At 30.5% G+C, this 24,448-nt stretch overlaps 1 protein-coding gene across 1 annotated transcript; it reads right to left on the bottom strand.

The window, feature by feature from the left end:
* Positions 1-18,700: 18,700 nt before the first annotated feature.
* LOC108336592 (uncharacterized) lies at positions 18,701-23,982 on the bottom strand. Its single transcript, XM_017573065.2, has 6 exons — positions 23,604-23,982; positions 22,626-22,836; positions 22,215-22,291; positions 20,518-22,089; positions 20,251-20,419; positions 18,701-19,666 (listed from the first exon to the last, which is right to left on the bottom strand). Exons 2-6 carry the CDS (start codon positions 22,705-22,707, stop codon positions 19,062-19,064), a joined length of 2,505 nt encoding a protein of 834 aa, XP_017428554.1. The 5' UTR covers positions 22,708-22,836; positions 23,604-23,982; the 3' UTR covers positions 18,701-19,061.
* Between the last annotated feature and the right edge of the window lie 466 nt (positions 23,983-24,448).

The following is a 24,448-nucleotide window of genomic DNA, read 5'->3' as shown; positions in this document are numbered from 1 at the left end:
TAATGTGTAGAGAAGCTCACTGTAAATTTAATATTTTGAATTAGAGATAACATGAGGTTTGTATCTTAAAATATTAATAATTCTAATGTTGTTGAGGTTAAACGTTAATGATTAGTTTGTTCATGTTAAGGATCAATCTCGAGTTGGGAATATGCCTGGTAGTTGTAATTGAGTTGCAATTTTTTTCATCTGTTTGTAATTCTTTATATAATTTGTCATACTTTTCCTATGTCTCTTTCATAGGTAGGGTTTTGAGAGCATTGATATTTATTTATTCCTTTTGCATGAATTTGAAATATTTTTAAAATTCTAAATCCTAAATCTTCCACTATAAATATGAGTGGTCGTAATTTTGTTTACCAATAGATATCAAAATTCTATCTATAGAATAAGCTTTTGACCAATGTTAAATCTTTTATTTCTTTGTGTAACTTATGAACAAGAATAACTAAGTAATGAATTTAGTATTAGTAAATACCAACCACAACATGGAATGGAGATGTTGAAGTAGAGTTGTTCACCCAATTTGACTTACTTATTAGTGAGAGTTCAAGAAATTTGAGTCTGGTTTGACCTATCATGGGTTAACTTATTAGTGTAGGGAAGAGATATGACAATGGTTGCTTTCGACAATGGGTATCGATTGTACAAATCGAAGCATATTAACAAGGTAAAAAAAAAAGGAGGGTTTTTGACATCGGTAATGAATCGGAGTAAAAAGTTCAACATTTTTCTTTGGTTTAAAAACACTGAAACACTAAACCAAAAATATAAAAAAAAAAGTTATGTGGCATCAGTAATGTACATAATCAATACCATATATCATTTATGATTTAAAATAATTATTTAATTTTAAGGGTATTTGGCTTTGGTTCCATGAGATCTGATGAAAATGATCCTTAAAATTAAATAATTATTTTAAATCGAAAAAGGTATATGACCTCAATTATGCACATAATCGAAACCAAATCATTTTTCTGTTTCGGTTATGGGAATAGCTAAGGTCATATACCTTTTCTAATTTAAAATAATTAATTAATTTTAAGAGTTTTTAACACTAGTTCTGGGCCTGAGCACCACCTTGTAGACTTTCATATATATGTTTTATGTGTTCTATGGTGATTTGTTTGACTGTTTCTAGTTCTTTGAGGTATGATCAGTGATGTCTTATGATGTTATGCAATGCGAAAGTGAATGGATATGTATATGATGTATATGAGAATGAAAATGATGGATATGAATATTGTGATGAGTAGTTTGTGAATGAATTGGATGGTTAATGGACGTAATTCCATGACTCGTGGAGATGTTACATGGTGGTGTCTGTATTATTGTTGTATGAATGTATGGAGCTTTGGACTAGGGGTCTTTTCTTACACTCTAATGATCATTCATTCTTAAGTAGAGAGGGGTGAGTCATGTGGTGAGAGTAGAAGGAGGTTATTGTCTATAGGCTTTGATCATGGCCATAAGCAACTGAAATAGACTAACCTTGTATGGTAGCTTGGTTTCAGCCATTCGAAAAATTATTTTTCACAATTTGCTAATACACATGCAAAGAAGTCTAACAAGTTAAATTTGATAAGATTTTGGCAGAATTTCACATTGGTCTCTGAAATACACAAAATGAAAGTGGTCATGAATGACCACAATCAGATATGCATCCAAAGAGCAATATAAATAATCTGAACCTAAATTTTATCAAACTTATCCATAAACTCCAACGTACATGTTATAGTAAATTATGAAAAATAATTTTTACAAACTATAGATAAGACAATTCAAAATTAAATACAAACGATTAAAAGATTAATCGTTTGTTAAATCTCAAACAGGAACTAAGTTTCACTCAATGATTTCATACTACAAATATATTAAAAATTTAATTAACAATATATTGCAGATATTCAATCTAAAAAGTTTACATAACATGACAATCATAATAACACAAGAAACTTAATCAATCATGCATAAGAGACTAAAAATCACATCTCAAATAATCATATCTCCAATAACCAATCACATCTCAAAACTAAAATTCATCTCTCTAATAACCAATAACCAACCAAAAAACTAACCTTCTTCAAGGGTTAAAAATGGAGTGGAGGGAAATGGAGGAGTGAGAAAGCATTTTGTAGGCTGCCCCTGAGGAGAAAACACAAGGAACGCGCACAATAATGGTCCAAAAATTATCGTCGTAGATGTCCTAGAATGCGGAGAAAAATTGCACCAAAAAATCCCATGAAACTAAATTTTAATCGGTTTAAATGAAATATAATTCATCAAAATGTGATGTAATCGATGTAAAAATGATTTTAAATGGTGCAAATATGCGAAAACCTTACCTGAACTTCAATGGCAAAGGATAGAAATCGCGAAGGAAGAAGATGAACAGTGTACGCATAATTGATGCTTGTGTCCTTTGGTGGGTGAAAATGCAGGGGATTTGACGTCAGCCCCCTATCCAGCCACGTCTAATTGCTTTAAAGACGTCAAGTCCCCTCCAGCCGATGTTTAAGTCATTAAAAAAATTAATTTTGGCGCTTAATTTGAGGTATTTTCGAAACTTTATGACGTTCGTGGTGGGGACCTAACATCATATTTGAATTAGACGTTGGGGTCCTTGTAGTCGACATCCAAAGTTAATGAAACAATGATCTTTTAGTTCTGTGTGTAGGCCATAACACGTTTGTTCCTCTGGTACGGAACGTCTAAGGTTCATATGACGTTTGGGAGATCCCTAGCCGACGTCTATAATTGCATTTTATTTACATATTTGACACTGATAATTTTTTATGTTTGATTTTCTTGCGTTAAACATTAAATAGGTGACATTATATGTTATTTCTGCATAGATGTATATAGTTTTGATAGAAGTTGGATTGTGTATAAAGTTTATTTTATAGTTATTTTGATGATTATATTAACTTTATACTCTTCGTTTATCGACCGTTTTAGTTTTATTAATTTTGTGATGACTCTATTATAATATTTATACTATATTTTGGAATATTACGTATATTGTACTCATATACATTAATAATCTTAGCATATATATAATTTTATGTTTCCTTTTAATTATTAAGGTTTAATAGGTTCGGGGGTCCCTATATTTGCAGATTCGTTTCAATTGGGTCCTCCAATTTTTGAAGTGATCAATTGGGTCCCTAATTTGGTCAATTTGATTCAATAATAGCATTTTCGTTAAATGCAGTTAACGACGTTAACTTTTTTAAGCTGAGACATCTAAGTGGCACCGTATAGGTGGATTTTTAACATTTTTAATTGTTAAATATATTAATTGTTAAATATTAATTGTTTAACATAATTTAATATGTTTAATAATTTCTCTACCCAGATTCCTCCCGAATATGGCTCCTAGCAGTACCTCCAGTACCTCGCCGTCTCCAACAACGATCTCACGGGAAACATCCCTCCGAAGCTTGGAAACCTCCCCACTCTTCACGAGCTCTACTGTGGAAACCTCACTCTTTCTCTTCCAAATCCCCTTCTAACTTCAAACCTTCCTCACCTTCTTCTTTTCCATTCTAATCATATTATTTTTATTTTTCTCAAACCACGGTCAGACATTCCAACAAAACAACACCAATAGCAGTCGTCACCTAGTCTGCGGCGAGCGTCGCTTTCTCTTGGGAGGAGGTTGTCCAGCGGGCTCAAGGTATTGCCGATGGTGACTCCGCCGCAAAGAAAAAGATGCCCACCATTGTCGTCGGGATCTCGAAGGTCTCTGATGCGCTGGTTGGGTCCAAGAGTGCGAGAAAGAATTGGGATGAGCAACCCCCGGCCACGCCGATTGAAACTGAACACAAAGAAAAGGGTGGTTCTAATTTTGCAGAGAAATCCAATTTTGCAGCTATGGGTATCACCATTCATGAAAAGGGTGGTTCTAATTTTGTAGAGAAATCCACCCTCACACATCTCAGCCGCTTCCTGTGCCCCCACTGCAAGAAAAACTCTGGAACCTTGAGCCCTTGCACCCTTTCTGGTTCCTCTCTTCGGCCTCCATACCTACACCACACAGAACAACAAAATCGCTCATCAAGCTTCAATTTTTCACCATACAGAAAAAGGGGGTTTGTGTTCTCGGACTCCATGCAATGTTGACCCCTCAAACCCTTCTCTGCACGAGAGAACAAGATTTTAATCAGCAATCAAAATTGAAATCAAAATTGAAACCAAAATCAAACCTGATTTTGACAATCTTGGAGCACAAAGAGAAACCAGAAACGTCAGTCAGTTCCAACAACGAGATTGGAGTTGGGTGTGGGAGGGTGAGAAGAAAGTTTCCCAAAGAGAGGAGAAGGTGAGGAAGAGGAAGGGGAAGTGGAGAAGGTGGTTTCCACACAACGAGATATTTCTAATTATATATTATTAATTGTTTAACATAATTTAATATGTTTAATAATTTCTAATTATATTTTCATTTATTAATATATTTAACAATTAAAAATGTTAAAAATTCACCTATACAACTCAAACGGTGCCACCTGAATGCCTCAGCTTAAAAAAGTTAACGTCGTTAACTACATTTAACGAAAATGTTATTATTGAATCAAATTGATCAAATTAGGGACCCAATTAATCATTTTCAAAATTAGAGGACCTAATTGAAATAAACCCGCAAATATAAGAACTTCCGAACCTATTAAACAAATTATTAAATACTTAAAGTATGTGTGTTTTACTTAATAGAATTACAATATCAATTTATAAATTTGGTCGGTTTATTTATATGTTGAAATAGAAAAAAAGTACTAATTGTTTACTTTTTTTTATTTTCTCTCAAAAAATTGTAAAGATAATAATAATAATAATTGGTAATAGTAATTATTCAAGTTTAAATTAATTTATAGTTGAAGGTTTTATCTTAAAAGTTTCGATGAGTAAATTTTATTGAAGATAAAATATTATTGAATTACTATTGTTGGTTATGGTGAAACTTATTTATTTTTACTAGTCACTATAAAAATAACTTAAACTTGTTTTATTCAAAAAATGAGAATAAATTAAAAGAAAAGTTTATAAGTAAATATATTTTTCGTATCGTTTTTTCAATATTTGTTCTCAACTTTCTCTGGTTGTGTTTATTTTCTTTCTGATTGTAACAAAATAAATGTGCATATAGCATATGGATCAATGACATCTCCATATATTGGTTAATTTAATGCAATAATCCAAACAGCATTTCTCGGAATGCTATCGACTGTAAATATACATAATAAGGGTCAAGGATTTATTTAATTGGCCCCTATATCAATCTGACTCATCATCGTCACATTTATTATTTCAGCCATGACTATTGATGTGAATCCTTTTTATATGATGTCAATAGACTAACTTACTCCAGAGAAAACTACGAATAAAGTTGTGAAATTATTAGAAAGGAAATAAATCTGAGATAAATATAATATAAGTTTATCATGTACATTTATGTAAAGTATCAACATAAATATAAATGAAAAAATTATGAAATATTCTAAAAATTAATAAAGGTGTTGCAATTTTCTCTAATAAAGAATGAAAAATTAATTATGACGTTACAATAAAAAAATTAAAATCGAAAGTGTTAATCTGACAAACTTATTTAAAAATAAATAAACTTATAATCATGTAGCGAGGTTTCAAAGTATGAATTCATACATATTTCAATTACATATTAAAGTGAACACATTTTAAAAAGGCAAAACAATTAATCAATTAAATACATTCTTTTGTATAAATTAAGTTAGAGAAGCATTGTTATATTTAATATGTGAAACTATATTACACTATAAAAAGCTGGAATTTTACCAAGGTTTTTTTTTTTACATTTCCAGAGATTTTAATCCCTGATAAATGTATTTCCTGCAGTTGCAGAAACTATTGGAAAAAACACCATCACAGATATTTTCCAGCGGCTTTGTATTAATATTTCATGTTCCTTGTCAAGGTTTATGTTTCATTGATCAGTTAACATCATTGTTGACATCAACAATAAAATACTGAGAACTCCAATGAAGCTAACCTAGGTTGAATAGTTAAGAAAAATAACAGAAGGATCAAACTTTATAATTAATTCTAAAGCTAAATATGTCATTCTTCATGGATTAATTATTAAGAAATACAAATTTTCTACTATATTAACATAAGGAACACAATGCATATATTCATTTTCAAATTAAAAAAGTGGAATTAATAACAAATGGATGAAAAGACTATGTTAACACTCATTTTAAAAATCTTTCAAATATACTCATATTGACCAAGAAAGAAATAAAATTCAAGATATTTAATAAGGTAACCTTTCATTCATGTACTTTCTTTTAAGCATTATTGTTTCAATAGTTATATGAACGAAAATATCGTATAAATATAAATTTTGGTGTAAGTTTAAATATTTACACATTGTATCTACCGATCACAACCCTATCATAAATATTATACGAGAGTATAGTAAATAGGAAAGCATTTCCCGATTTTAATTGTAATTTGACGTAAAATGTTTGGTGTAATTTCAAATAACAATTGTGCTAGTTTAAAAAAATAATTAGGGTGACTCAAGTGTTATGCATGTGTGCAATAAGGCCTAATTGAAAAGTTTAAAAGAGCCAACAGCTTGAAATAATATTTGGAGTCAAAATATAATTTTATATATATAATTTAAAACAACTATAACAACTATTTCTCAAGTACATGTTACATGAGAAAAAAAAAAGTTTGGATGAGAAGAAATAATATATTTAATATTGTCAACCAATTAGAAATCAATCTACATATAATCACTTTGTTTCTCTTCACCAAAATTTGTTTCTCCTTCTTTTGTACGAATTTCTTCTTTATTTTTGGTTTTATGATAGTTTGTAGAGAGTGACTAAGGTTGTCGTTTTTCATCTTGAAAGCAAGATTAAGTAATTTTTTTGAATTATGGTCATCCTTTTCTTTGTATTTAATGATATCGTAGGCTTTTAGTGCTGACTCTATTAGCTCTTGTTGACTGATTTTGCTCTTATTTTTGTCAAACTAATACTCAAATAAAATTTGATTTAATAGCACATTTGCAAAAAGATGAATTTGGTTGTGTTTGCCACTGGGAAGTTTACAATATCCTCCCAAGCACAAGATATATTTATTTTCCATGTTCAACTTGAAAATGATGTTTTTGTGACTCTAATATACCTAATCTTATTGCCATGTTAAGCTTAAATGCACAACAATAGGAAATTAGAATCTATCTTTTTTTTGCGGATAAAATACTCAACCGATATAAATGCATAAGCACTTACCAGCTTTCTCCTAACTTCACTTTTTCCCTTACACTTACCAAACAAATTCGACCTATAATTCTTTTTCACAAAAATAAAATCGTATAACTTTAGACCTCGTAAACAGTTGTTTTTTATAATTAATAATAATAATAATAATAATAACAATAATAGCCAGTTTAGGAATCATAAGGTTGTTAGCAGTATAGGACTGCATCCCACTTATATATTATAATTTGGCTTTATTTCTAGTCGATGTGGGACTTCTAACACACTCTCTTCACGCCAAGGTATAGACATATCGAGCGTGAGAGTAAAAATTAATAAGTGGTCCGATAATGGCCCGACGGGTAGAACAGAATAATGCCCACATAGATCTAGTTTGCACCCGACTTATATATTATAATGGGTGAGATTAGAAATTAATGGGTTAACTGTCTGACAACAGATTGGAACGGAAGAATGTCCACATAGATCTGATTTGATAAGTACAAGTTGTATTTCAATAATTAATATATACGAACAATGTGTTTATGCGTGTTTTATATATATAATGAATTGAAAAAAGTTGTAAATTTTTTACCAAAACAAGTATTATAAAGTAAATTTGTTCATTTGCAAAAGTCGTTTTTTAAGAATAAAATTTGGATATATGTTTTAGCTTAAAGTAATTTGTTTTGTTTTGAAAAAATGATGAAGACATTATATATTGCAAACATTAAGAATTTACGAACTTGTTTTGTTTAAACAAATTTAATTTGTAAAAATAACAAAAAAAGGTTGAAATTAGTTATTTTGTTTCATTGTAAACAAAATAATTCACTTAAAAAATTTACAACAGAATATAAATAAAATAACAGCGAGTGGTTGGAGTAAATGGATTCAGTTATTAGGAAATCTATGTACATTTTAATATAGAAGTACGAAATTAAACATACAATTTGGGACTTTATTAATGATATATGCTTCATCCTTTATCATATATACAAAAGGATCTTAGAAAATATTTATCCGTATTGTTTTATCATGTTTGGGATCTTCTCTTTTACAGATTTATTATGTTTTAGTTTTGAACTGACATGCATAATTATTTTGTAAATTGTGGTATAGAAATAGTTAATAATAAAAAAACCTTGAAAATAGATTAATCAAGCATTACCAGAGGTGTGCAGAGAAAATAAAAGGATTTAGCTCTTCTGTCAAAGAAAACATGCAATTTTATTTTTTATTTTTGCCCTTTAGCCTTAATTTGTTTAGTACACAGAGAATCAGTGTAATTATTACTAATATGATTATTAAATATACTTTGTTATATTGAAGTTTGATTTGATTCCGAGTACACAGCATTGCTTAATAAAGATGGGGAGGTATAGTTCGCAGAATAGGAGGTGTTATTAACAAATCTCATTGAAAGTCAGAGGGTTTTAAGGATATGAATCAAACAGAAGCAAAAATGAGAATTAAGGAGCCAGAAGAAGACGACCCATATCACCTACTGATTTATCAAAAACACTTTATTTCTTAAAAAAATAAGATGACATGTATTTATATTCATTTAATATATATATATATATATATATATATATAATTTGACTATAAAATAATAAACTTTTATATTTTTAAAATAAAAATAATAGAAAATAAAAATAATAGTATCAAATAAATATAAAAAAATTGTATGGGTCAAAATAGTATTTCTATTTTTACAATTTTTGAAGGAAATCCCACGTAAGCATAATACCATATGGTTGTGCTTGAATTTTTTTTTTATTTGGAATTTATTTAGCTAATGACTTAATTTTCCCTCTCATAATAGAACACTTTTTTCTGTTTCTCTTATTGCTGCCAATAAAAAAATCATGATAAAAAAGACATAAATATAAAATTTTCATGATAAAAAATGTTTTTATTTTTACTTTTATGGGCACGTGATGGTTGATTAATTGATTCTGTTTAACGAGTGGACAGAAATAAGCATCAATCACAGAACAGAGCTGAGAGTGTAGCCTAGTCATGCGTGCACGTGCTTGTGTACCTTACTTCGATCACTGTCTCCGAAAAACTCGATGGACATAACAGCCAAAGAACTCAATAATACTCTTACTTTTAATTAATTGTACATAATTATGAGTTACTTTTATAGATTTTTATCTCATGTGTTGATAGTCCTTTTACTTTTAAATTTAGTACTAAATATTATTTATGTATAATTAGAATTTTTTTCCTTGTTCTTTTGAGTGAATTTGAGAGAGTGATTTGAGAGGATTTGAAGATAATTTTTTTTCGTTTTTTTGAGCGAATTTGGAAACAAATGAGAGTGAATTTGAAAATAAAATTTGTGAGAATTAGTATAGAATTGTATTAACGTGACAAATTAAAAAAAATTATTTTCAAATTCACTCTCATTTACCTATAAATTCGCTCAAAAAAACAACAAAAAGAATTATCTTCAAATTCTCTCAAATCCCCTCAAATTCACTCAAAAGAACAAGTCCTAAAAGAAATTATCGGATGAGATATATGACTAGTTCATTTATCGCTAACCCTAGGATATCAACATTCTTATTCTTATTAAAAATTTCAATATCAGCATTATATTGAGTTTTTCCTATTTCATGAATTTCGTGATGATAACAACTTTGCCTCATTTTTGGATTTATACCTTTTTTATTTATAGTTAATGGAAATGGAATTCAATAACTCTTTACAAGTTAATTCACAAAGCTAGTCTTATCATAATTTTTTAAATAAATTAGGAAAGAATTTTTATTACTCACATTATTTATGTGCAATGTTGAGATTGTTTACTGTCACTTTTAAAGATATTAGTAATGAAACCTTGTTTTAATTATTATTACTTTTGAAATTAGGAATTTAGATTCTTTCTCTAGAATCATAAGTAATGATTTTCTTTTCCTACAAATCCTAAAAAATATTAGATTGAAATATTACTAAATATATTTTTTTTGTTATTTAAGAAGAACTTAACTAAATTTTAAGTTACTCTTAAAGTTGGGTAATTTTAATTAAATTTATATTAAAAATTATGCTATAATAAGTATTCAAATGGTTTATATTCTTTAATCGAATATTTGTAGTTAAATTTCATCGTATATTGGGTTATGTGACTTATACTTTACATTGTCATCCTTGTGTGTTTTCATACGAAAAATAAATAAATAAATAACTTAATTAAATTTTAAGTCTCTTATAAATTTGAACTTTTTTAATTTTTAGTTTCCATTAAAAAAAATATTTTATTGAATGTTTAAAATTTTTATATTTTTCAATCTAGTTTTTGTTAGGGTTACATGACAGTTTGATTTTATTGTATCAAAACTTTGACATAAAAAAAATAAAGTTTAAGAATCATAATTACCTTTATAAACATGTTGTTTTATCATTGAAGTTCATAGAGTTTATTAATCAATTGATCATGTGACTCCATTGATTTTTGTTATCTTAAGTAAAATATAAAAACACACACACTTCCTATTCATCTTATTTTTTTACCAATGGATAATGTTTTCCATGAAGACACAATATATTTTGCCTCTATGTTTGAATTTGAGGATGGGAACCAAAAAAAAAAAAAAAGTCCAAACTTATTATAAAGTTATAGGTTATAATATGTAATAATATGGAAGTGATAAAACTTTCATGTCATCCATTTATGAAGAAGGAATCACTTTAGGATTTTGAGTTCACCAATTGCAAAATTTAAAAGTATAACATTGAAGCACACTGCTCTCTTAGTGAAGATAACATGAAGCACCACATAAACCTCTTAATGAAAATGTTACCAATGTTTTAGAAATTTTTTTAAAAAATTATGAAATAATGCTATCACTGTAAGTATTCCTAACTTTGGTTATAAGTTTAAACTAACATATCCTAAGTCAATGTATGACCCAATAGACTGATAAATGAATAAATGGAATCTATACCTTACCAAAAAAAACTATATCACACGTAACATCGTGTTATATGTTATTTTGAGACATGTTTTATATTTTTTTGATATGTATTTCCTTTTCTTTCTTAATTAGTACAATATATATCGACTTTTTTTTATATTAATGATAGAAGGTTTGAAGTTATTTGTTTCATCATACCAAGTCCTAAATTATAAACTAAGATGTTATAAAGACTGGTATAAGATTGATGTAGTTCGTACACACAAAACCAATATATATGATAACCTTATTAGATGAAGAAGCAACAGACAACCGTTTCTTACTTAAGTAAATTTAGAAGTTTAACAATATATTATAACAACAAAGTTACTTGTGATATTGTCACAATTGAATATAACATGGTAGAACAAACCATGTTATAGATTTTTTATTTAGAAAAAGTCGATAGAAAAAAATTGTGAAATCATTCATCATTCTACTCATATCCCAACAAAGCTAGTTTCAAATAAAATACTTTTCAAATTACTATGCACAAACTTAAAAGAGTCTTATGTTTTATTTTATTCTATGTGTAAAAATAAATTATTAATAGTATCACACTTTTATAAATGTAAAGTATTCTAATTTCCTTTTTATTTTATGCATTTATTAGATATTTAAAATTTAAGTGTGATAATCCATCGACTATGCTAAAAAAGACTCGATAAAACACAAAGAAAAACAAAACAAAGTTATGAGAAGTGACTGGATCAAATTGTAAAGGTGTAGTTCTCCACACTCCATACTGGAACATTTTAAGTGAACATTTGCGCACATAATAAATAGTTACTTGTACCTTATAAATAGGTTTTACATATTCCATTTAAATAAAATAAAAAAAACATTCTATTGGAGAATAATTAGCTTTAGAAATAGGATTATTTCCAGTTTAGGATAATTGTAAAAAAAAATCTGATAAAAGGGTGATATTGATAAGATATTTCCTTTTAGCATTGGTTAGGGTCACATACATTTACAATACGGATTTAGAATTTTAATTTATAATTAATGGAAATAGAATTCAATAACTCTTTTCAAGTTAACAACTAATATAACATACCCAAAACTATAGTCTTATCATATTCTCTAAATAAATTAGGAAATAATTTGTTATTACTCAAATTATGTATGTTCAAGTATTTAGATTGTTTGTTATGACTTTTAAAGTTATTAGTAGTGAAAACCTGTTCTAAATCATTATATTACTTTTGGAATTAGATTGTCTAAATTTGTTTTTTCTAACAATTCCATAAAAAAAAAACACGAGTTAGATTTAAAAAAATCCTTAAATAAAGTTCTGTTATTTAATTTTAAAGTACTTATAAATTTGAGTAATTTTATTTGAATTTATATTAAAAATTGTATTTTATCCAGTTTTAAATTTTTTATATTTTAATTGAATTTTTGTCATCAAATTTTGTTATTGGTTGAATAACTGTTACTTTGTATAGTCATTTCTAGAATATTTTTACTTGGAAAATAAATAAAAAATGACTTAATTAAATTTTAAATTTTTTATAAATTTTAATATTTTCAAGTATTTATTAAAAAATTGTTTTATTGAAAATATGTATACTTTTCGATCGAATTCTAGTTACCAATTGGACCATTTGATTTTCTAATATAAATTAAAACACCATCGACACAAAAAAGAATAAAGTTTAGAAAACCTAATTATATTTATAAACATCATTTGTATTATTGTCAAAGTTTTATGGTGTTCTGAAAAAATATAAAGATTTTTTAACACTCAATAACATGAACAATTTTTTTAATAAAAACTCAATTTGAAAATAATACTTAAATATAGTAATCAATCAATGAATGAAACAAATTTTTTAATAAAAATTAAATTAAAAATACCAATTAATTAAACCTGTAAAAAGTATATAAAAGGCTAAAGTTAAAAAAAAAATAACAATAGGACTCAATCGAAATTTAAAGTATTAGTAAGAATTAAGGGTAGTGCTTAATGATCTCTTATAATAATAGAAACATTTTTTTTTTGTGTGAAGGATTTAATATGGGTGGTCAATCTAAAATCAAATGACATATAAAAAATTAAGGGTAGTGCTTAATGATACTCTTTTATTTGTATCTTACTTAAAGGACTCACGACTTTTTTTTTTTTTGAATTTTATGTAAGGTGGGTAAAATTAACTAAATGAAATTAAATTGTCAAATAATTGTATATTTATATTAAAAATATTGAGCTATTTACAACTAACTATTTTATAATTTAATTTTAAAAAATTAAACTTCTAAAATTGTAATTCAATTATTATTTATTAACTTAAAACTATTTTGACGATGAAACACATATTAGTACATAGACATTTATAGGTCGAATATTGAGATAAGTCGGGTAGAGACAAAGGTCAAGATGGGTTCAGCCTACGCCAAAGGTTGTGACGGGTCAACTTGGATCAAAGGTTATGATAGACAGTCAAACTAAGTCACGATCAAAAGTTGCCTGAATTCAATCACGATCGAAAATGGGTTGATTCGACAAAGTCGACCACTATCAAAATTTGATTGAATTCGACCGAGTTGATCCTAACTGAAATTTTTTTGAATTTGACCTAGTCAATCCCAACTGAAATTCGACTAAATTCAGATGAGTCAATCTCGACCGAAATTTGGTCGAATTCGACTAAGTCGACCACAACCATAATTTTGTTGAATTCGGTTAAGTCGACCCCAACCGAATTTGGTTGAGTTGATAACGTTTTGGCAAGTATACCAAATCGTTCCAAGTAATACAGTGAATAAGTAAAAGTATCGTTCTGCCAAGGGACTTATGCAACACATGACAATTCTTCCTTTTATCACTCAATTAGACATCAAAGTGTACAAAAAACACAAGAAACTCTTTTTGGTATTTTTATCAAACAGTTGGTGTGCAAGGAATTATATTTAAAAGAAACTTCGTTGGAATTGGATTTCATGAATCATATGAATATAAAACTCTGTTCAATATTTCATTACTTCATTCAAACATTCACATCAAGACATACTAGTCCTAATCCCTTAGCAACTAGTTCTAAATTAATATATTAAAGGCTTAATTACCTACTTAGTCCCATGTTAGGAGGTAATTTGCTGTTTAGTACCCGGTTTTAAAATTGTAGGCATTTGGTACCTATGTTTTGAAATTTGTATCAATTCAATCCTATCCAGTTAACGGCGTTATAATTTATGCGAGAAATTAAGGACGTTAATGATAGCCTGGGTGGAATAGCTATCAAATGTTTGAATGCATCTTCATTAACGTCCTTAATTTCTCGCATAAATTATAACGCCGTTAACTGGATAGGATTGAATTGATACAAATTTCAAAACATAGGTACCAAATGCCTACATTTTTAAAATCGGGTACTAAACAACAAATTACCTCCTAACATGGGGACTAAGTAGGTAATTAAGCCTATATTAAAATGTTAATCCCTTAGTCAATTTAATATACAATTTGCATTAAGTCCTATGTTAGGAATGATCAAGTTATTGAGTCTATCCCTAGATCCCAAATCACTTAAGTGTTCTATCTACGTTCATGTTCAAAGTTACTTTCCAGTAATCAAAGACATTCAAATAACATTATATTTTCATACAATGATAATAAATTCAAGAAAGAGCATATGAACGAACAACGATATATTGAGCAGGAAAAATTACATCACAGTGAGTTCATTACATCCAATCCCAACGAAAGAGAAATTTAACTACTCCTAGTCATCTAAAACGTACACATTTGAAGCAATCCCTTGCAACAATGGTGTCTTGATGCCTTGAAGTAGTCTCCGGAAGTTCTTGAGATGTTTTCGTTTCTTTCTTTTGTCCGGAACATCTGTTAGAAGAGAATGTTTATGTCGCTCTGTCACGTCTTTTAAAGCCACTTAAATTCATTAATTCGCTTAGCGCACATGTACTGGTGTGATATGCGAATTTTCTTAACTGCTGTATTTTAACTGATGTTATTCGCTCAGCGCACAGGTACTGGTGCGCTATGCGAATTTTCTTTTTCTGGCAGTGCGAATTTTGGCTTTCGCTTTGCGAAAATTGGCTGACAGAATCTAAATAATACACCATTTCCTGTACAATATTTTACATAATAATCTACTACCTGTTACAACTTTTCAACGAGGAACAACATGAATAATTACAAGATTGAGTTCATTTATAAGTATAAAAACAACTCTTTTTCACACTTATCAACTCCCCCAAACTTGAACTATTTCATGCCCTCATGAAATCACATAAGAAAATGAACATCACAATAGACATTTGACATTTTGATAAAATGACTCTGCACATCAGAATAATCATATGCATTCCCAAAGATTTCAAACAAGTATGACATGGTGCATCACTCATAAAATCATCTGTGCATAGAATATAAACAACCAGATCAGCATTTATCATTACTCACACTCAAGTGTTTGTCCTCACATGACAGTAGAATTGACATAGAACTTCCTCAGCTTTTGCATTTCATTTGATTCACACACTTCACACACTATTGGTTAAGTTCAAAGGTCTTTTCAGATTAAGGCTTGACTTGGTTAGAAAAAGAATCATGGTTTTTCTTGGATTCAAAGACACCTATTAAGAAGAGAACAACTTCAATTCTCAATCCAGTACTCAAATCCCAAAATATATCATTCATCACATACCATTTTCTTTCACAGCTCAACCTTTTCTTTCATTTTGAGCTTTTTTTTTTATCATATTTTTTTTATTGATCTTTTCTTTCCACAAACTTGAATTCAACCTTAACCTCTTTTAAAACATAATACATGTTCTCTTCTAGGGTGTAAGGTAGGATATCATCTAATAGGCTCAAGGTGGAAGGAAAAAAAATTTTCAAGGCTCAAAAGGGTTCACAAATGTATCACAGTGTCTAAAGGTAGGCTATCTGGTCAAGTAGCTATATAATCAATAATAAACAGGGCCTTTTTCATCCTTAACCAAAAGAGTGTGTGTATATACCTAGAATCAAAATCATGCAAAAACCAATTCCATATCTAGACAACTCAATATCTCTCCATCAATATATGCTCTCAACACTCACAGATCTGGTCATACATACTCATACACAAATAAAAATATATGAAACACATTGCAACCACAGTCATATGTGTTATCATTTTCAAGAATCACATCAACTTAATCAAGACAATGCATAACCATTAAATCACAAAGTCACATGTCTTTACAACTAACACATAGTTCAAAACATATTACAAAACATAAATAACATAACTAAACATTGAAGATAACTCTATCTGCACCTGCACCTGCACCTGCACTTGCAAAAAGTAACATAGAGAGAAGTGAAATAGAAAAATAAAATAAAAACACAAACAAAGAAATAAGGAAAAGAAGAAAAAAAATTGCAGAACATGAGCACACCAACCAAACAACAATTCCAATATGCAAAATGATTGAAATGGATTTCCTAAATAACCTCACCAGATTCCTCTTGTTGCAAGATCACTTAGTACTCCCCTTTCAGCTGTTGGAATTCCATCCCTAAGATCTTTCAACAACTAGAAACATCTGTAGGCAAACTGCATAAAGAAATTCAAACAAAAAGAGACATACAATTGGCAAAGAATTCCACTTTCCCTGTTTTCTGAAGTTAGAACACTCAGATCCCTCTTGTTGTGCCTACCTAAGTATGACAAACCCTCACCCAATCCCTTGGTGTAAGAATCCATCAAACTTGCCTTAAGTTCCAAAACAGTGAATCCAAACACACAACCCCATCCCTGGTGATTTGCACATCTGGTTTGATTTAGTTAGTTCTGCTACTGAAATCTCATTCCTAAGAACTTTCAATAACAACATCAAGCTCTAAAGCGTACCCCGAGACAGGCATTAAGTTCAAACTAAATCAATGGAAAGTCTTAAAATACTAAAGCCAACTGCATACCCAACAACATTAAAAAGGAAAATTCAGAACAAAGTTTAAAAGAGTCATAAATGCCCAAATTGCCTTGTGTTGGAACACAAGTCCCCGGCAGCGGCGCCAAAAACTTGATAACGTTTTGGCAAGTATACCAAATTGTTCCAAGTAATATAGTGAATAAGTAAAAGTATTATTCTCCCAAGGGACTTTGCAACACATAATCAAAATTTTGTTGAATAAAGCCGAATTCGGTCGAGTCAGTTTCGAACGAAATTTAGTCAAATTCATCTTAGTCGACCCCAACTTATATAAAGTTGAATTAGGCTTAGTCGATCTCAACTTATTTCAGCTAAATTTGGTTAAGTCAACCTTGATAAATGTCTGTTTGATAAAATATTTATCAACCAAAAATAATAATCTCATTGAATTAAAATCACTATATTCATTCAATTTTTAATTTTAAAATCAAAATATATCAAATACGGAATTACAATTTCATATATATAAAAATTCTAAGAACTAAAAATATACTTAAACTATTTATAAAACAAACTTAATTTTAGAGAAAAATATTTTATTTAATATTTTTGTTTTATAATATCATATAAAATGGCAACACTATTGTAGCAAGACATGTACATTTAATAGTGAAGTGGCTTTTACATAGAAGCACCCATCTCCTCCACGTTGTGATAGAGTACAGATCTCGGACATTAGTTGATTCAGAAGTCTATTTCCACCACAACACAGTCCGGTCAATAGTTTCACACATCAACTCTTACTTCACAACATGTCACCTACAAATTAGTGGCTATAGAGTTTGCAATCAACTTCCACACACGCACATGCAACACTTTGTGTTTCATGCTTTAAACACATATTAAGAACCTAAACGAAGAAACTCACCGGTCTTCCGTCAATTTTTGTGTTTTAGATCCACTATTCAATTTTAACTTACTGGATTTGACATTTCCAATCACCATCACACACTTACGTACACATGGGTGTCAAAAATGTTTACTTTCAACCATTATTTAGTGTCAACATTGGAAATAAGTATTTCCCAATTTACTATAATATTATGTCTAAATAAAGAATTTATAGAGACTAATTTTTTTTATGAAGAATTTCAAACTTTATAAAATATGTTCATTCTTTAAATTGATTTTAAAATGAGGATATCTTAACTTTAGTTAGATCATTTTTTAACTTATTAGTTCAATCAAGGTTGAAATGTCATCAATTTTAATAAGATCGAATTATCATCGACTAAATGTAAATCAAGATGTGATCTACTCATCATCCTTACGTTAACAACAATTAGATTATATATTTGACTTGATATTCTACTTAATTTTATAGATAGAAACAAGAACCATGTGCATATTAATCATCTGCTATATGCAATTTTTTTATTTAAGTATCATAATTGACATTTTTGGTTCCTAATGTGACTAAGGTATCATGGTTTTAGTTACAAAACTTAAACTCAATATCTGTTATATCGGAATGGAACCCAAAGAGTCTTTATAAAGTCACTGTGTATTGATAATCGAGTCAGACCCCACTGAAATCTCTATCATAAGTGCATTGCTACATTATTATAATAGAACAGTGATGTACGACACGACGTGTATAAATGTAATTCATATCCATTTTCATTTTGCACATAATAGCAGTCTCGATTGTAACATTATATACAGCACAACTAAATTATAAGAATGTCATAAAGTAACCACCTTAGCTGAAATCAATTGACTTTATGTTTTGAAACAATAACCTGCGACCATCACATTGTAGCAGTATTCTTTCCCAACTATCTCAGTAGAAAGTAATGTTTCACCGTGGTTACTATGGGAAAATCATGCACTTGCCTTGCTCCAATGTGAAAAGTTATCTCAACAAAGGGAAAAATGATATTTCACACAACACCTACAAGAGCATATCCTTTGTGAATTCTTCAACCAAATCATCGGCGATTGTACATGCAGTCTCTCTTTCCAATGTATCAATCTCATCGTTTGTTAGCCCAGACCAGGAAATAGATCCTAGATCTTGTGCCAAAAAACTGTCAACAGAATAAAGAGATGTGTTAGAGGTTGGATGTAAAGAAACACGGACAATGTCCCATACTAACTTTAGTAGTTCCTTTCCACATGGTGGAGGCTGCAAGGAGGATTTGCTTAGTTTCCTTCTGAATCTAGACAATGTCAAAGGTGGTCCAAGAACAATAGAAAGTGCCTCATTTAACAAATCAAGTAAAACCTTGTGCTCTAACTTATTCTTGTTATGATATTTTCTGGATCTTTCATCCTCCTTCACCAATTTCCTATGAGATTCTTCCACTTCTTCAAAAACTGAGTTGCCAATATATTTATCCCATGAACCAAAGTACAAACCAGAGGCAACAAGCAGATCTCTTACATAAGATTCTGCTGGATCATCCAATTCAACTAATGAAGACTCAATCGGTTCCTGCTTTGTAGTGAAATCATCATAGCCATCGGAATCAAGCTCACTGAGTTGCCTCTTTAGGTCTGTCAAATAAAAGACAGAGAATTGTCAACAAGAATTTGACATCTGAAAAAGCAATTAGATTCTAAGATACATGGAACTATATATATATGTGTATATATATATATATATATATATATATATATATATATATATATATATATATATATATATACACACACACACACACACACACACATATTTCAATGGTTTACAAGTTTGTTAATTAATATGAACAACGTTATAGTAAGCGAAGGATTTGCACTTCATGTTAATCGCATTCTCTAAAATACCAACTTAATGAATAAATCGAAATTATTGTGTTTTACAAAATTTCTGGAGCTATATCAAAATTGATATAAACAAAGAATGCATGTTAAAGGAGGATAATAAAGAGGCCAAAATTTGTAGAAATACTAACACATGACTTTAACATGGAAATATCTTGCAAGCAGGGTCACTATCGATTTGAAGAACAGAGTAAATGCTGTTTGTACATTTAACTATACGTGCACATGCAACAAAACAAGGAGAATGCATTGACATTCTATTTATGAAATGTCTGTGGTATCATTTCATCAAATTGAAATATAAAACTGTTTCTTACCGTTCAAACCAGAGCTGATATCTCTAAAAACCTTGGGAACAAAAATATCATCTAATGAAGATGCATCTGGAGTTGATGTTAAACTTGAATACCCAATCTGTCTCCAATGTTCTTCATCAGCACAGCTGCTCACAGATGCAGGACTAGGAGGTACCTCGGTGGAGTTCTCCTAAGAATCACGTATGAAACAAACTGTTAGATAACGACCATTTATGCAACATAATTGAAAACAAAGGTCATTGAGGAGAATAATGAAAGCAAACTTACATGTCTGTCACCATAGTTCATGAGAATAGTTGGTCCACTCCTGGCATCTCTCAAAATTTCACCATATTCGGTGCCATGTGATTCTACTTTTGACTTAATCCTTTTGCCAAACAGCTTCCCTCTTAGACCAAGAGTATATTTAAAGTTGGAAAGTTTTTCTTTAATATTAAATCCATCTTTCTTCTGTTTTTTAGCACCCACAGGCCTAGCTTCAACCGCTTCAAGCTTCCTCTGGATAAGGGCACCCGTTAAAATGTGGCGGTCTTCCAAAAGAAGCCTTCCAAATAATGCTCCTGATGCAGGAGCAGACAAGGATCTTTCAAGGTTCCTAGGTGACAACTCCTTGTGGAGCAATACGTTGTCATCTAATTTATGTCTATTGGAACATGTTTGTAATTCTTTTTTCTCTTTTAGAACTCCCCACTGGCTCTTGTCATCTGTACCCTTTATAGTATCTTGCTTTAGTCTAACTCTGTCATTCTCTAAATAACAAGCCACTTCAGGAATGTCCAAATGCAATTCATTTTTTACAGTATTTCTTAGCCTCTCTGACAAGAACCTCCTAGTATCTATGTTGAAAAATTCTGGGGAACTTTGTCCGTTGAGCTGCATTTTACTTTTGTATGATCTTGTTGATTCTGAGCGCAGTAAATTAGGTTCAGCATCTCTAGTCATACTTTCTCTGACCTCTTTAGCAACAGATTTATCATTGAAAGGTGTCTCGATTCCACTGGCTCTAATCCCTTGGAGTTCACACTTCAAGCGCTCTCTCACTTCCTCAAGAAAATCTTCTATACCTTTTCTCCTATGTAAACTTGTGAAGTTCTCTTCATGGTTGCAATTGCAAATCCTTTCAGAACCAGGCTTCAAGATAACTATCTGAGTGGGAGAAGTGCATATATCTAATAATCTGCTTTTGGATTTCATCATTAAAGACTCCTCAAAGTCCCTACTTTGTGTTTTACTTCTTGATGGAAAGGATTCTTTTTTCTTAAATGAGTGGTTATCTGTCTTTGAACTCGAAATATGTTGCATGCTCTCCTTGCTCAGGTTCTCTTGAGAAAGCGAAAGCATTCTCCTAGAACCACTTCCGATGTCAACAGCCTTCGGCCACTCCTTAAACCTTGTTGATTGATACTCTTCAAATTCTTTCTTGAATTTTTGGAGTTCCTCTTCTTGAGGATGTTCCCTTGGCTCCGGTTCTCCAAAACTATGTCCACCTTCATCATCTTCATCATCATCATCGATGTGCTGATAAAATGAATCAAATTCCATATGGCTAAAAGAATTCAAGTTTGAAGAACCCCTACCAAACCAACCTTTTCCATTCATTTTCTTCTTTGAAAACTTCCTCTCCATATTTTCATGTGTGCTTTCGTCCAATGGAACGACAGATTTAGTGTCTAATGGTAAAGGCATGGTGTCTATCCCCATCAACCTTGCCACAAGGCTAGGGGCATTACTTCTGGCGCCTGATTGTTTGGAAAAACCCTCTTTGTTCGCTTTTTTCGCTGAATCCACATTTGAGTGACTAATTTTCTTTGACCACCCATCTTCTACTTGACAGGAGTACTGAAATTCACCAGAGTTCATTCTATTTAAGAATTGTAAGAAAAATATGATTTATGAATGGTGAATGAAATGATGGTGGCGTCTTGAAACCCTTAGCATATAAAGCTATGTGAAATGAAACATACTTGTAATTCTCCTTCTGCACAGTGGACCTGAGAGGTTTCTACTTGCAGCTTCATGCCATTTCCAGATGTTTTCATATCTTCATGACACACAGTATGATAACAAGTCAGAATTTAAATAACTATCTGACGAGGGATAAAATACAACTTAATAATGATAACAATACAACAAACCGAGTCTCAGCAACATATCTTACATAATGCAAGAAACTAATGAGCCCTGATATTTAGACTAACACAGTAACCTTTAAAACATGACAAGGAAATATCCAGATGATGATTTCCATTTTGGGAGAGGGATCCTTCGAGATTAGGGAACAAATGCTCAATTTAGTTTCCTTGAAGCTTATGTAACCAGAAAAGGTATATCGTAGCAAGAGTGAAGTCTCTGTTCAATTTATAAATAGTACTTACCATCGTTATTGTTCTTATGAGCATGAATTTTCTTGGCCATCCTACCCTGATTGAACTCAAACATGTGCAATAAGCCTCCCATATGGTCAAAGGCTCAACCAGAACACTCTCATGTCATCAATTTCAGGGTTCGTATCTCAAACAATAAAAAGTCAGGTCCTTTCCTCTCCCTCTATACGATGTGAAATGAACCAGCACTCCCTTGCACACCCTGGATTGCCAAAAGTTAATGGGGGCATCAATTGAAGAGCATTGTATAGTAGAAAATTCAGATCTTAAGACAAAATAAAATCGTTAAGCTGTAAGATCCAAGTTACATTTGGCGCAAACAAGTTTCTGCTTTTTCACAGAGATAACCAATGAGTTCCTTCATAGTAAAGCATACACCAAAAAACTGCACTTTTTCCATTTTTGTGAATGATGTTATAATTGAATGACTAACCTTGCTAACATGAGGCAAGAAGCTTATTACATAGTATTGTATTGCATCCTATGTAGAACATAATACTGAAATATAATTGATAATAACATTGTAATAGCGAAAGGAAAAGAAAACTGACCAATTTTTTCCAGTTTTAGGTGAACGATAGAATTTGAATTTTGATATAAAATTATGAATTGACCTATAAGAAAAATTAGAAAACTTTGACATTCATTCACACACTGAAGAGAAAGAAGAACCTTGGTCTTCTAAGGACCCCGTATATCAAAAACTTCAGAATCCATTGATGGAAAAGCAAATCAGAGCAAAGAGAAAACCAAACAACAGGTTTCTGAGAAAATGTAGGAAAAGCAACTCTGAACCTCAAAATTCCGGCATCAGTTAGAACTTACAGTGAACAAAATAAGATTGTCCCGTCTTTTTGTATCAGAGCCATAAACATCGTACAGTACAAGTGATTCCTTTACGAAACACTCGAATGCACGTTTGGAAAAAAAGTGAGAAACAGAAAACATGTTGCATCAAAATAAACATACCAATGAGCAGAACCAAAAGAAACCCCGTATCCACCAACTGAAACTTCAGCCTGATATCAATTCTCGCCTTACAAAAACAAGAAAGTGGGTATTCTTGAAAAGCATCAAAGCTTCAAACTTGATATCAAAATTGTAAAAGATGGAACAAAACTGGAAAATCCTGGAGGGAGGGAGGGAGGGAGGGAGAGAAAGAGAGAAGTGTGTATGTAGGTGTGTCATGGAAAAGTGGAAAATTGTGAACTGGGATTTTGTATTAAGAAAGAAAGAGAGCCAACGATGAAAACTTCATGGGAAAAATATTGATAATGAGTTAATAATGATGACGACAAAGGAAAAAGCTACAATGTTCATAGTGTAGGAAAAGGGAACAAGGCCTCTAATTCCATTGCTGGAAGTGAATGAATGAAAGCGAAGGTTCCCTCTCTGCCATTTATTTAGTTAATTGGTTAATCATTCTCATATTTTCATTCTTTTTCTTTCTTTTTTCCATAAATCTGCTGTCACTCTTGCTGTACCATAGAACACCTTTTTTTTGTTTTGGTCTAGTGATTAGACTCATGGGTTTGTGTTTTTCTTAATCGGTATCACTTTTCTTGTGAATGTTGCGATTTCCATGTGAGTGAAATCTTTTACCAAGTCATGTAAGTGAACCAATTGAATTTAACAGTTAGATGGAATAAATAATGCTATTATTAGGATGAAAATGAAGTCTTAGAAAGTCGTTGATTGAGGGAGTGAAATCAGGAAACAAATGAAGGCGAAGGACTTGGTAACATACCAAATTCGTACATTATTAAATTCTATTTCCTGCAAAATGGATAGTAATGTCTTCAATGCCTATGACA

Source organism: Vigna angularis, chromosome 1, assembly GCF_016808095.1.
Source record: "Vigna angularis cultivar LongXiaoDou No.4 chromosome 1, ASM1680809v1, whole genome shotgun sequence".
Classification (NCBI taxonomy): Eukaryota; Viridiplantae; Streptophyta; class Magnoliopsida; order Fabales; family Fabaceae; genus Vigna; species Vigna angularis.
The sequence above is the reverse complement of the archived record's forward strand: the minus strand, read 5'-3'. Positions and strand labels throughout refer to the sequence as shown.